Source organism: Propithecus coquereli, unplaced genomic scaffold (assembly GCF_000956105.1).
Source record: "Propithecus coquereli isolate 6110/MARCELLA unplaced genomic scaffold, Pcoq_1.0 Scaffold339, whole genome shotgun sequence".
Taxonomy (NCBI): domain Eukaryota; kingdom Metazoa; phylum Chordata; class Mammalia; order Primates; family Indriidae; genus Propithecus; species Propithecus coquereli.
In genome coordinates, this window is record NW_012149052.1 from 2,111,961 (window position 1) to 2,124,931 (window position 12,971).

Consider the following 12,971-nt stretch of genomic DNA (forward strand, 5'->3'; position numbering starts at 1 on the left):
GAGACTCTGTCTCAAAAAAAAAAAAAAAAAAAAGGTCAAGAGACCAAAGAGGAGGCTAGTATCTTCAAGAATACATAAGGAAAACAATCGCCTAAATAGCTGAACTCTTACCATAGGATCACCATCATTAAGAACTTTTACCACCTCCCAGACAAGCCAATATCTAGGATACTCTTTGTAGCCCTCTTTTTAGTTCAAAACCGTTATACTTTTTACCACAGAGGAAGTTTGCACATTGAAAGCAGCAGATAACCTATCAACCAATCTAATACTATTTATTGTTCGTTTCAGCAGTGATATCAAGTTTCTTGACATATGCCAGTAATGCTTCTCCTCTCAGTCACTTTTCATTTTGAACAAACAATACGAGATTGTAAGAAAGCTGCATAATCATCTTATAAAGTAGTTGTGGCAACAACTTAAAGGTACCTTCTTAGCAAATTCACTTTAAGAAACACAAAGTCAGGAAAATAAAGGTTTTCAAAGTACAAATTTACACTGTATCAGCCAAAATTAGTACCTGTAGCTTTTAATGAAGTATGTTTTTATCTCGTGAAAGGAATGCATCATAATATGATGTACCACAAAAATGTCACTATTTTTTAAAGTACATTTCCTTGCTGATATTCATGTTTAGATACATGCACATGTACTCATGAAAATCAAGAGTTGGTTAACAACATGCTAGTTTAAAAAGCACACTTATGTAGCAGGTGTAAGTGATTTAGGGTAAAAATATAGTAAAGAATAAGACTACGGTTTCTTAGAAAAACAAAATTTTAGGCTTTGATACACATTATTTAAGTGAACAAAACTGTTGCTTTGCCAAATACTAAAGAATTCCTACCCTAAAATTCTGTAATAGCAACAAGTAAGTGTGTCACTGAAATTAACTTCTCCAGTGTCGTGAAAATGAGAAGGAAAAGTGCTAGTGTTTCTCATACTCTCACTCAATCTTCATGAGGCATTCGCTTCCCTTGGTTCAAACAAATATATTCTGCCTCTCTAACTGAAAATAGATGCATTGTTTTAAAATTAAGAAGGAAAATCATGCATTGCTGGCATTAATAGAACAAGTAAAGTATTCTTTTCATGCCTTGCCAGGAGTTAACCAAAAACAGCCAAATGACCAGCTTCACAACTTCCTACTAAAACGCGCTGAACTATGCCACATGTGTTTTATGCGGTGGCTGTCGGTTCCTGGACATCTTGCTCAGGTTAGTCTAAGCAGCCAAGAACAGTTTAGAGAGAGGCTGCTCAACAGAGTTCTCTCGTGTGTTTGGACATATCAGTAATGTTGCTTAGAGTACTCACTATTTACTTTTTTAAAAAATCAGCCAAATTGGTTTCTGTTGACTAGCACATGAGGTACTTAGTAAACATTTGTTGAATAACTAATTGAAAGAACATCATCTCTGTTTAACAATGGACCACACTTTCAACTTTTCCAGATTATGTAATTTAATTCTCAAAACACACTGTAAAATAGGCATTATCATCACCACTATTTTACAGATAAAGAAACTGGAATTCAGAGAGATCGATTTGCTCAATTTCACACAGTGATGTTGTAGAGGTGGGTTTCAAATCAAGTCGTGTCTGACTCACAAACAATTGTGTTCTTATGTAGTATACCACACAGTACACAAAACCCATCACAGTGAACAAATGTTCATTCATTCATTCACTCAACAGAGTAGAACCATATGTCAAATACTGTGCTAGGTTTGAACAATTAAGGCTCAATCTCTGCCCTCAAGTGTTAATTTTCTTCCTTTCTTCCAATTTTAAACTACGTAGATTAGCCGAAGATGGACTGAGCTGTAGATGTGGAAGACATGGATGAGCTAAAGGTGAGCTAAGCAACTTTTGGACGAGATGGGCCAACAAAGCAGACAGGCCACAAAGCATAAGCTGAGAGAACATCATCCAAAGGCAGTCATTAAATACTTACAACATGGAGAGGATGCTCATCTTCCATCAGTTTTACTCCCATATATCTACATAATGCAGTGTCCAAAGGTCATTGCTAATGCACGAGACAATTATACATGAGTGTGTGCATATCTGTGTGTGGATACATACATTTACAGTTCTGCCTGTGCTTAATACTCCTACTTCACCAAAATCAGTTGCTTCCCATTATCTGCATGAGGCACGAATGAATAGCAATTTTACATAATAGGATTAAAATACTATAATTAACAAAAGGGCAAAATCAGCTTTTATTACCTTCTGACTTAACTTTAGGTCTAACATTGAGTTACATGAAATGGTCTATTTTCACAACAGTGAGAGATCACAAAACAAAAAAAGAAAATCCTGGTAAGCCTGTTCAATCTGAATGCTATAGATAGTGAAGATTTGAAATAGGAGGGGTTTCTGATGCCAAATCTGCCAAATTTGGGTGGTGCAGAGCCATGCTGGCCCAAAAGGGATCGGTGGAAGGGGAACGTGGTAGAACCCACTGCACTCAGATCACAGTCCAGCTCCCACTCTTGTTAAAGGAAACGCTAAAGCGAGAAAGAACGTGACCCCGTTGAATAATAACGAAGCCACACAGTAGCTCCCTCCCCCTTCGTTAATGGGGTCATTGATTTTTTTAAAATGCCATGTTATTAATCTAGGAAAAATAAAAGTCCTCATACTAATAAGCTATGCTTCCAACATAGGCTGAATATGAAAATAATCTGAGGCCTGGAGAAAGGGGAAGATGTTTACATTATAGAGAATAATTAAATTATTTAGATTCACCCTAGGAAATTTACCTGCTATTTAAAGAAATGTTTTTCCTTAACGGTCCCCTTAATTACAAAGGAATAAATTCAGCGCCTGTGCAATCCTGAAGAAGAAAACCAAAGCTGAATGACTTATGCTGCCCAATATTAAAACTAGCTTAGTCATTAATAGAAAATAGTAGTGACACAAAGACACACAAAATAGATCAATGATCAGAACAGAGAGCAAAGAAACAAACTCACACCTATACATTCTCTTGATTTGTGACAAAAGTGACAGAGCATTGCCCTGAGTAAAGGATGGGCTTTTTTTCTTTTTTCAGAGACAGGGTCTTGCTATGTTGTCCAGGCTGGTCCCCAACTCCTGATCTCAAGCAATCCTCCCACCACAGCCTCACTTCAATTATAGGCGTGTGCCACCGCACCAGGTGCAAGGATGGAGGTCTTTTCAATAAATGAATTGGGTTAATTAGACACCCATATAAAAAAAATAAAAACTTTACCTTTACCTCATATCATACTCTGTAATACATCTGAAATGGATTTTAGCTCTGAATGTAAAATGCAAAACAATAAAGAACTTAAAGGAAAACCCAGGAGATTACCTACATGACCTTAAGGAGACAAAGATTACTTTAAAAGGACACAAGAAACACTAATCAGAGGGGAAAAATGATAAACTGGACTATATTACAATTAATAATTTTTTTCACTGAAAGAACCATTAAGAAAATAAAAAGCAAGGCACCAAGTAGACAAGATAGCTGCAGTACATTTACTCAACATGTTAGGCAGATAGTGAGGGAACTCCAGCTATCCTTGGGACAAAGGCAGGCACCTCACCTTGGTGCTGCCATGAGCAATTGCCACACCTGGGGGAGGAGGAAAAGGGGGGGTGCCCCCTCTTGGTGCTGCCCCACCTTAATCCTGCCCCAGCAATTGCCATACCTGGGGGAAGGAGGAACCTCTGCCAATCTGCAAAAGAATGCAGGGAATTCCCAGCCCAAGGGCCAGGCAGCCCAGGCACAATAGGATTTGGAAAGTGACAGAGTAGCCTAAGGCTAATTAACTTATCTGACCATCAAAGTGGTTCAGTGGTGAGGGCTGAACCACAAGGAGGGCCCAGTCCAGACACTATAAAACGAGACCCCAGACTATAACCAGGGCCGGTTTGTAGTCTGTAAATGTATCTTGCTCTTGTTTTGTAAACCTATCTTGCCCTTCCTCGATAAACTTTGTTTCATGGTTGCCTTGCTTTTGGTGTGTCTGGTCATTCTTCAGCAAAGAGCACACCAAGAACCAAGAATAGACAACTGCCGACCCGACAAACAGAGACACATCCTTAATATATAAAGCACTCCTACAAAACAATAAGAAATCAGACAACTCAATAGAAAAAAAAGGTGAAAAGTTAATGTATTTTACAGAAGATAACCAAATAGCCAATAAAATATGAAAAGGTGTTCAACATGTTTAGTTTTCAAAGAAATGCAAATAAAAACGTGATACCACTAATCCAGCCATCAGAATAGCTACTAAAACAAAAAAGACTAATAATACCAGCCACCACAACAACTAAAATAAAAAGACAAATAATACCAAATGTTGTCGAGGATGTGAAGCAACCAGAATTCTCAAAGACCCCTGGTAGGAGTGTAAATTTGCATAATCATTCTGGAAAACGCTTTGGCAGTATCTACATACTAAAACTGATTATATGCATTCCTTCTAACTCAGCAATTCCAAATCCTAGGTACATACAGATCCCAAAGAAATGCATGCTTATGTTCACCAAAAGATGGGTGCAGGAATGTTTATATTTGCATTATTTGTACTAGCCAGAAACACCCAAATTTATATTAATAGGCTATATAAACAAACTATAATGTATTCCTAAAATAAAATGTTATACAACTATGCTGTCCAATACAGTAGGTGCTAGTCACATGTCAATTTAAATGTAAATTAATAAGATTAAATAAAAGTAAAAATCCAATTCCTCAGTCACACTAGCCATGTTTCAGGAACTCAACAGTCACATGTAGCTAGTGGTTACTGTACTGGACAGAGCAGATAGAAAGCATTTCCATCATTACAGAAAGTTCTATGTGACACTGCTATCACACAACAATGAGAAAAAATGAATTACAAGTACAAGTACATGGGTGAATTCCACAAACACAATGTGGAGTGAAATAAACCAGATACAAAGGAGTATGTACTATAGGCCTCCAAGTTTGAACACTAACAAAACTAATCTATGTTATTAGAAGTCAGGATGGTGGTCAACTCTTTAGGGCTTGGGAGTACTGAATAGAAGGGAACATGAAGAGGGTTCTGAGCTTCTGGTAACACTGATCCAGATCAAGAGATCTCAAAGCAAATGTGTTCACACTGGGAAAATACACTAGACTCAAAACTGATGTGTGTACTTTTTTCATATGTAACTTGTACTTCAATAAAAATTACCAAAAAAGAAAAAAAAATTGGCCTCGGTCTATTGCTGAAGTCTTCCTTTGTTTCAGAGTCCTCCTCTGATGAAAACGAACTCTCATATTCACCTTAGATAAGCAATATGGGATGCCTTGGGATTATGGATTAATTTTAGCCAAGAAAAAGGGATAAAAAAATCTCATATTCATCTTCTATTTTCACATGGCTGTCATGGGCATAAAATGAATAAAGAACTGTAGATAGGAAGTATTTGCAAGTCATTAAAAGAGAAAAGAAATTATAGAAAGGGATTTTGAAAGTTATATAGAGGCACAGTGGTGGGTTCAACTCCCAAAAAGAGTCCTGGAGAGAAGAAAGAAAGCGGTAAACCAATCTCAGAAGAAGAGCTGGTTGATTCATCAGGTTGGTCATGAAAAGTGCCTAGGTTCCTTTACACCTATTTATTAAAAAGAAGAGAAAACTCAAAGATTTGCAGAAGCAAGATTAGAAAGTTTCCCCATGAAAAAGCACAGGTTGTCTTTAGTGCTCAATAGCCAACAATCCAATTAAAATCACTGTCACCTATAAAAACCTGCATCTGATATTGAACTTTGAGCCCTAAAAAAAACCCTACATAGATGTAAATATTGTAATCATTTATGGGATTTGGAGGCAAAGAAAACAAATTCGCCACTGGCCTAGAGACTATTCTCTGAATCAATCTGTTGTTCATTGTCCTTTTTTTTTTTTAAATTTTCATAGCTACTATAGAATGGACAAAGTTCAAGAAAGATAGACGCTTCAAATTATAACAAAATAATATTAACAATAGCTTCATCTCTTTGTTAGAGTCTTGGAGTTGGAGAATCAGCATTAAGAAAAGTAGTGCTGAAAAGGGTTTCGGAGGTTGTCTAGTCTACCCCTGACTTTATTTTAGCGAAACTGCTGCTTTAAATAATTGGACATGTTAAAAACACATTCCATTTTGAACACATCTAGATAAGGAGATTTCTCCACCTCCTTAGGTACCTTGTTTCAATGACTGTCACTCTGAGGTGACTGAGGTTTTCCTTACATACCTCCTAAATGTGGTCATGCTGTGTAAATTATTTTCTGTTTGTTTTATTATTAATAAAGATGGACGTTAGCAGTATTCATTCTCTCCATAATGACAATTCATTTTATAATAACTTTTAAACTTTTAAAAATCATTTACAAGACATTTTCACATATATTACCTATTTAACCCTTGAAACAATCCTATTATTATTATTTGCCCCATTCTATAGATGTGGCGATTCAGGCTTAGAAAGTAAAGACAGGAGGCTTGGGGAGAAAAATGGGACAATCCCAAGGTTACTCAGCGATATTCAGTGCTTTGGCTCAAACTCAGCCACCTACTTCATATATAACTAAATCACTAACCCCTTTAATTCCTCCCACCCCAGAATAAGAAATTATATTTCAGGAAAGGCTTAGCAAATGCTCAGTAAAACTGGAGGGCTTGCTTCTCTAGAGTAGCCATGTGTCACTTTATTTTCTAAATTGACTATGTGCTTTTGCAGTGGAGATTTGTGATTTGTGCCAGCATCATTCTTCTTCTTCCACTAACTGTACCCAGATTTCCCTCAGGGACTGTCAATCAAATTGCTTAGACTTCCCCCATCTAAAGAGCTAGAATATAAACCAGGCTAGACCAGATGGGCACTTTTTCCCAGGAATGTGAATCTTGGATGGGTGACAGAAGACTGGAAATGGCCAGAGTTCAATCCACCTCGCAGATGAGCTCCCCAGGCCTGCTCTGGTTTCTAAGAGCTCATCCTGCAGCTTCTCCTCATCTCTCTCATATTCCCATAAATTCTTTTTCTACCTAATTTAGGCAGCGTTGGCTTCTGTTGCTTACAAGCAGAGAACCTTGACCGATACAACTCTTTAGAGCAATAGATAAAATATATATATTTATTACTTCTGCCTTTTTATACAGGAGGGAAACATTAAATGAAATCAGCCTCTTGGCATTTTGTAAACCAAAAAACTTCCCTCATGTTGAAAAAAGTAGTAATTTTTAATTCAATTGATCAAAGGCAGGAATAAGTTGGCAAGCGCTCCAGAATCTTGGCTATGTTTATCTTTTGGAAAATGAAAAATGGCTCCTGGGACTCTGGATTTTTCAGGAAGTACAGAAAACTCACAAAGTATCAAATGTGTTTAAAAAGGTACTTTCCTGTGACAAGTCCTTTCTTATAATTGTTCAGGGAGGACAAAAAGTAATGTAGCAACACGTCCTCTCAGTGACCCTCTATGCCAGGTGAAAGGCAAACAAGTATGAGGCCTCAAAACTCCTGGCTAGCTAGTCAAACAGCTGTAGCCTCGGTGCTAAATGAGCCCTGGTTATCAGGACTTTCAAGTCTAAAAGTAGATATTGGTTTACAAAGAAAAAGGGAAATTGTGCAACATTAGCATGATGCTGAGTTCTCTTCAATAACTGTCTTAAATTCACTGCATGAAGAAGCATTGAATCAGATTTTCTTTTCTCCGGAGACTGAAGAGAGCAAGAGTGTATCAATACTTTGAAACTGTCCTAAGAAAACCCGATTTCACAGCTCACAGAAATTATAAGCCAATTATAAAGGGATACCAGGATCTGCTATCTGGAACAATCCACTCAATGAACAAAAGCTCCTATAACATGTCTGGCATGTTGTGGAGGAAACAAAGAATTATTAAATAAGAAACCTGCTTACGGCAATGTAATTTGCTATCTGACTGAGCAAATAAGCCATGTACATATGAAGTAACTAACAAAAGGCAATGCACGAAAAACACCATCTGCCAGGTACAGACAATAAGGCACATAAAAATCAGGGGTCCCAAACTTTATGATCCACTTCCCAAAGCTGTAATTCGAGACAGTTCCTTATTAACACAGAAGCTTTATATCTCATCCTTTTTACTAAGAGCTGATTTCAGCATCAAAGCAAAGAATCACCAAAAGAGCATGACTGCATAAGAAAGGAAGCCATAAAATAACAGTATAAAATTCTTTCTTTTGGAACTAAGAAATGACACAGTAATCTAATGGTTAAATACTCTGCACCCAGTGGAGGTCAAATGTATCTTTTGATTCAACCAAGTGACAAATATTTAATCCCTTTTATCATTAGCTATCAACAATTATGTTCAGGAAAAGACAAACTCACAGTATATTCAGAAGAAGTCCCAAAATGTATATATTCTCTCACCTGGGCTGAGTCCAAGCAACTCACCTATAAACATTACTTGTTTGGCAAAGAAAGTCTAAGAACAGGATAATGAACATATACTGAGGAAAGAATTAATCTTTATTTTGGTAAAAGTCTGCAATTTATTACAATTCATTACAAGCTCCTTTCTGAATTTGCAATCCCTGAAATAGGGTGAGGTTTATAAAAGGGTATGCAATTCCACACCATTTGGTCCCCAGGTTGGGCCCTGGACTCCCCTTGACAGCTGCACCCTCTGGCCAGCTAACCAGGCAGGACTCTCAATTTAATGTATCAACACTTAAGCAGGAGCAAAGGAAATCCCGGTGCTCTGGTGTGGCATTCCCAAAGCTAGAACCAACTTCATAGCAAATGAAACTGCGAACAATTTTCCAGTTCAGAAACAGGCCATTTCATTTGTAAACTCTGTCTTGCTTTATGAAATACATGAGTTCAAAAGCAAGTATAATACAAAGTTATGCTGGACACTATTGCAAAGTGTTTGGTTTTATTTATGCTACTACCTGTAGATTATGGCCAACATAATGGTAGGTGCAGAGAAACTTTTTTTAAAAAAGCCAAAATGGTTATTTATATCTTTAGCAGCATAAAATAAATCAGAATGTGGTGCTTCCAAATAACTACTAATCAAATACACACCAAATCCTTTAGACTATTTATAAAATATAGCACACATAGCTTTGTAACCAGAAATTTCTATAGAAAATTCTAAACAAAACATAAAATATTATTATTAAATATCATAAACACAAGAAAATAAAATTCAGACTTAGCCTGGATTCAAAATCTTTCACAAGCACATCATAAACCATTTTCCAGTTCTCCTCTGTAAGAATTCTGCTCAAGCTACATTGGCCAATTTCAATACTGTATGCATATTCCTTCTTCTGAGTATTTCCTCTAGCCATTCCTTCTCCCCAAAGTGCCCCTCCCTCAGACATGCCCTTCAGGATTATAAATTTCTGCCCAGCCCTGATTAAACTTCTCTGCATCTCTGACAGCACAGAGCATTTATTCCCTTACGTATACAGAGAGATTTCAAAAGTTGATTTGAACAACCATCTCAACAACTTTGGAGCAGAAGGGGAGACTTTCAGTTGTTAATGTTCACAAATGATTTACTTATTCATGAAACAAGTATTTTTTGAGTACCTGCAATGCACAAGATACAATGTTAGGGACAATGAAGGAAACAAAGATGGAACTGGCATAAGATTTACTTTCAAGGAGCTTAGAATCTAGTCAGGAAAGTAAGATAAATACACAAGTCATCATATTCAACACAAGCTAGACAATCATAAATATTCCACTATGGGTTATACTAAAGAAGAATAGGGTTACTTAGCACTATGGTAGAGGGGAGAATAGAGGAGAACTCTCAGAGGAAGTGGCATTTGAGTTGAACAGGAAGGAGAAGACATTATTTTCTTAATAAGCATTAACAAAGGCCAGGAAGTTAATGGATAAAGCAAGTGGAGAGTGATATATATATATATATATATCTCATCAGAATATATATGATGTAGAGAAAATAGAAAAAATGGAAAAGTAATTCATAATACAAATTAAAGGGGATTAAAAATAGCAATTTAGAGGTCATCATGCACTAATGTCACGATGTTAGGCAGTCTGTTATCTGTTCAGTAACTAAGAGACGTGGGAAGATTTTACAGGATAATTACGGTATCTGAGAAAACCCCATATTATTATAACTTTTTATGATGTCAACTTATAACTGAATAGTATTCAATACAATAAAGTCTACTTAATTAGAATTGACATGAAGAGCTCAAATAACAGTGTTAAATATTCCTCAACGTGTTATATGACTGAGGCATAAATTCTACCCAATCTTCTACATCTACATGCCCGTATAATAAACGATCTTCATATGAAAATCTACCAACAGGGCAGGATCCTGAAGGATTCTTCTAGAGCATCTAAGAAAAAAGATTTCTGGGGTAAAATTACAGGTAAACGGGCAGTGTGGTATATATGTATAAACATATATACGTAAAGCACACACATGGTAACTCAACCAGAATTCATCAGCCCATCATATTACCAAATAACCACAGACTTGGAAAATCACTGGCATTATAAAAACAAAACAAAACAAAAAAAAAACTCCAACAGAATTTTCTCACGATTATAAGGAAACAAGCACATCACCTATTTCACAAACCACCGAGATTTCTTAGTGAGGAAAAAACCCCAATCCTTTAAAATTTTAGGCCACTTAGATATATCCATGCAGCTTAATCTGGTTCAACTACCATGTTTCTGAGCTCCCAAAACATTCAGCTCTTTTTCACTTTTGAAAGTAAAAGCAGGAGGGATTATTTGTGAAGGTTCTGTTACTCATGGAGAGACTCCTGTTGCCACTGGAAAACTAAGTGTAATAGTATTATCTATCAGACAAAAAACTGGCAGTTAATTTCAAGAAAACATCCAGGAAAAAGAAATGCCTGATTTTAAGATGATTTGATATATTTAGAAGCCTTTGGATGGTAGCAGAGGTGAAGGTACACAGAATTGTCTTATTTTACCCATGGATTCATCTTTGTGAGGTAAATCTCAGTCTGTGAGTCACAACGGGCATCCCAACTTCTTGCTATTACCTACTGATCCTGATAAACAGAAATATCCTTCACAGCAGATTTGTCAACAGTACTGAGAGAATGAAAGTTCTTATTGAAGGCTCTAAAATAATTACAGATACAAATGCAGTGTTTTGCCAACAAAAGGTGAGGCTTACTGTAAGATGAGCACCTACCAGCCCAAAGAAGCAAAGACTGAGTCCATGCAGGATATACCCATTAGTGGGAAGGGAAGCCAACAGGCTACAAAGACATTTCCACAAATTCCAAAGAGATTTCCCTTCCCGCAGGCTGGGGGCCTCTGCAGAGGCTGTCACACCCTGGGTGTAGCTCCAGTCCCTGCCTACAAGCTTTCTGCAGGGCAACTGCAGCATAAACTTGAATACGGGGCCACTCTCAGATGTACCAATCTTGTTTGGCATCACAGTTACATAATATTTAGAGGGTGAACAATTATAGCATTGTTTTCACCTGGGGTAATGGAGGGGGTTGGAGGAAGAGTTTTCTATTTCGACTAAGAGGTAATGCTGGAGGATACTGGAAGAGTTTGCTTATTTTCTAAAAAGCTGAAACTTTAGATTTTTTTTCCTGAATCCTTTCTCAAGTGATTTTAGAAGTTTCCGTTACTTTAACACAATTGCAGGGAAACATGTTGGAAACGTGTGACAGATGGGCCCATTTTGAAATAAAATGAAGCCTGTGGTACTACTGAAAGGAAGTCACGAAATTCAAAATTAAACCAGATAGGATGGTCTTAAGCTGTTTTCGTTCTTTTTTCAATGAAGCACAAAGAGTGGGAAGCTAAGGCAAGGCTGCCGCCTCTTTGAATTCCCCCACTTTGGTCAAATTGTATGGCACTTACAAGCTGTCTCCTTAACATAACGCACTTCCCAAATTTTAAACCTCCATGTATTTTTATCGTTGAACATCCAAATATGTCTTTCAGTGATATCACTAAGAATATAATTCTAATTTTTTATAGGTGTAACTCTAAAGGTTTAAGAAAAAGACATTTATAAACAACTTGATCCATTTAAAATCCCATTTAGGATGAGATGAAAAATAAACATTTCAAAAACCCCCTCTGCATTCCAGACCTGGTAAGAGGCCACTTGTACTGTCATATTTTGTGGACCGCTCTGCCAACCGCCCCAGTGAAGAGTCACACCTACCTTATTGTGCTCATACTTGTAGGGGATCTTGAGTGTGTCCATGGCTCTGATCATGGCCTGCATGGCTGTGAAGATGTTCTGATACACCAGCTTGGTGAAGCCCCTTTTGTCTTCATCAGAGTATCCCGACCCGTGGATGATTCTCATCTGCTTGATAAACGTACTCTTGCCACTCTCTCCTGTCCCTGAAAGATGACAATAGCAGCTCATCAGACCACAGCACGTTCTTCAGGCCCCCAGATGACTACACTAGATACAGTAGCTTGGATGTGACATCCCCAAGTGGGCTGCAGAGAGAAGCATCACTACAAGGGGAAACGGCCCCCATGGAGGACACTGAGCAAAATTAGAGAGGCGAGAGTCCATTTCAAAGTCAGATGAGCTCAACAAAACAAAACAAAAACCTGTCACCTCTTTGGAAGCCACTGGGCATGGAATTTTGATAGTGATTTGTAGCCATGTATCTTGTAAGAAACAATGACAACAGCATCTCTGGAACATAATAAAAACCTGACAAAGCTCTCCTCCCTAGAGAATACTTGAACTGCTTCCAGGACAATGGGTTGATTAGCCAGGATCTGGATCTGGAAAAGACAATGCATTTACACAAATGCTATTTGGAGGGAGACAAGGAAAAAAAGGCCTGAAAATTCTTAGACATTTTCTCTACTTTTTTTTTTTTTTCAGCATATTATGGGGGTACAGATGTTTAGGTTACGTATGTTGCCCTTGTCCCCCCTCCCCCCTAAGTCATTTTCTCTACTT

At 37.4% G+C, this 12,971-nt stretch overlaps 1 protein-coding gene across 1 annotated transcript in view; it reads right to left on the reverse strand.

Annotated features, from left to right (window-relative positions):
• GNAQ (guanine nucleotide binding protein (G protein), q polypeptide) overlaps positions 1-12,971 on the reverse strand; it is a 291,868-nt gene that overhangs the window by 170,438 nt on the left and 108,459 nt on the right. The window contains exon 2 of the mRNA XM_012650662.1: positions 12,207-12,391. Coding sequence (XP_012506116.1) covers positions 12,207-12,391 — 185 coding nt within the window. The remainder of the gene's footprint in view (positions 1-12,206; positions 12,392-12,971) is intronic.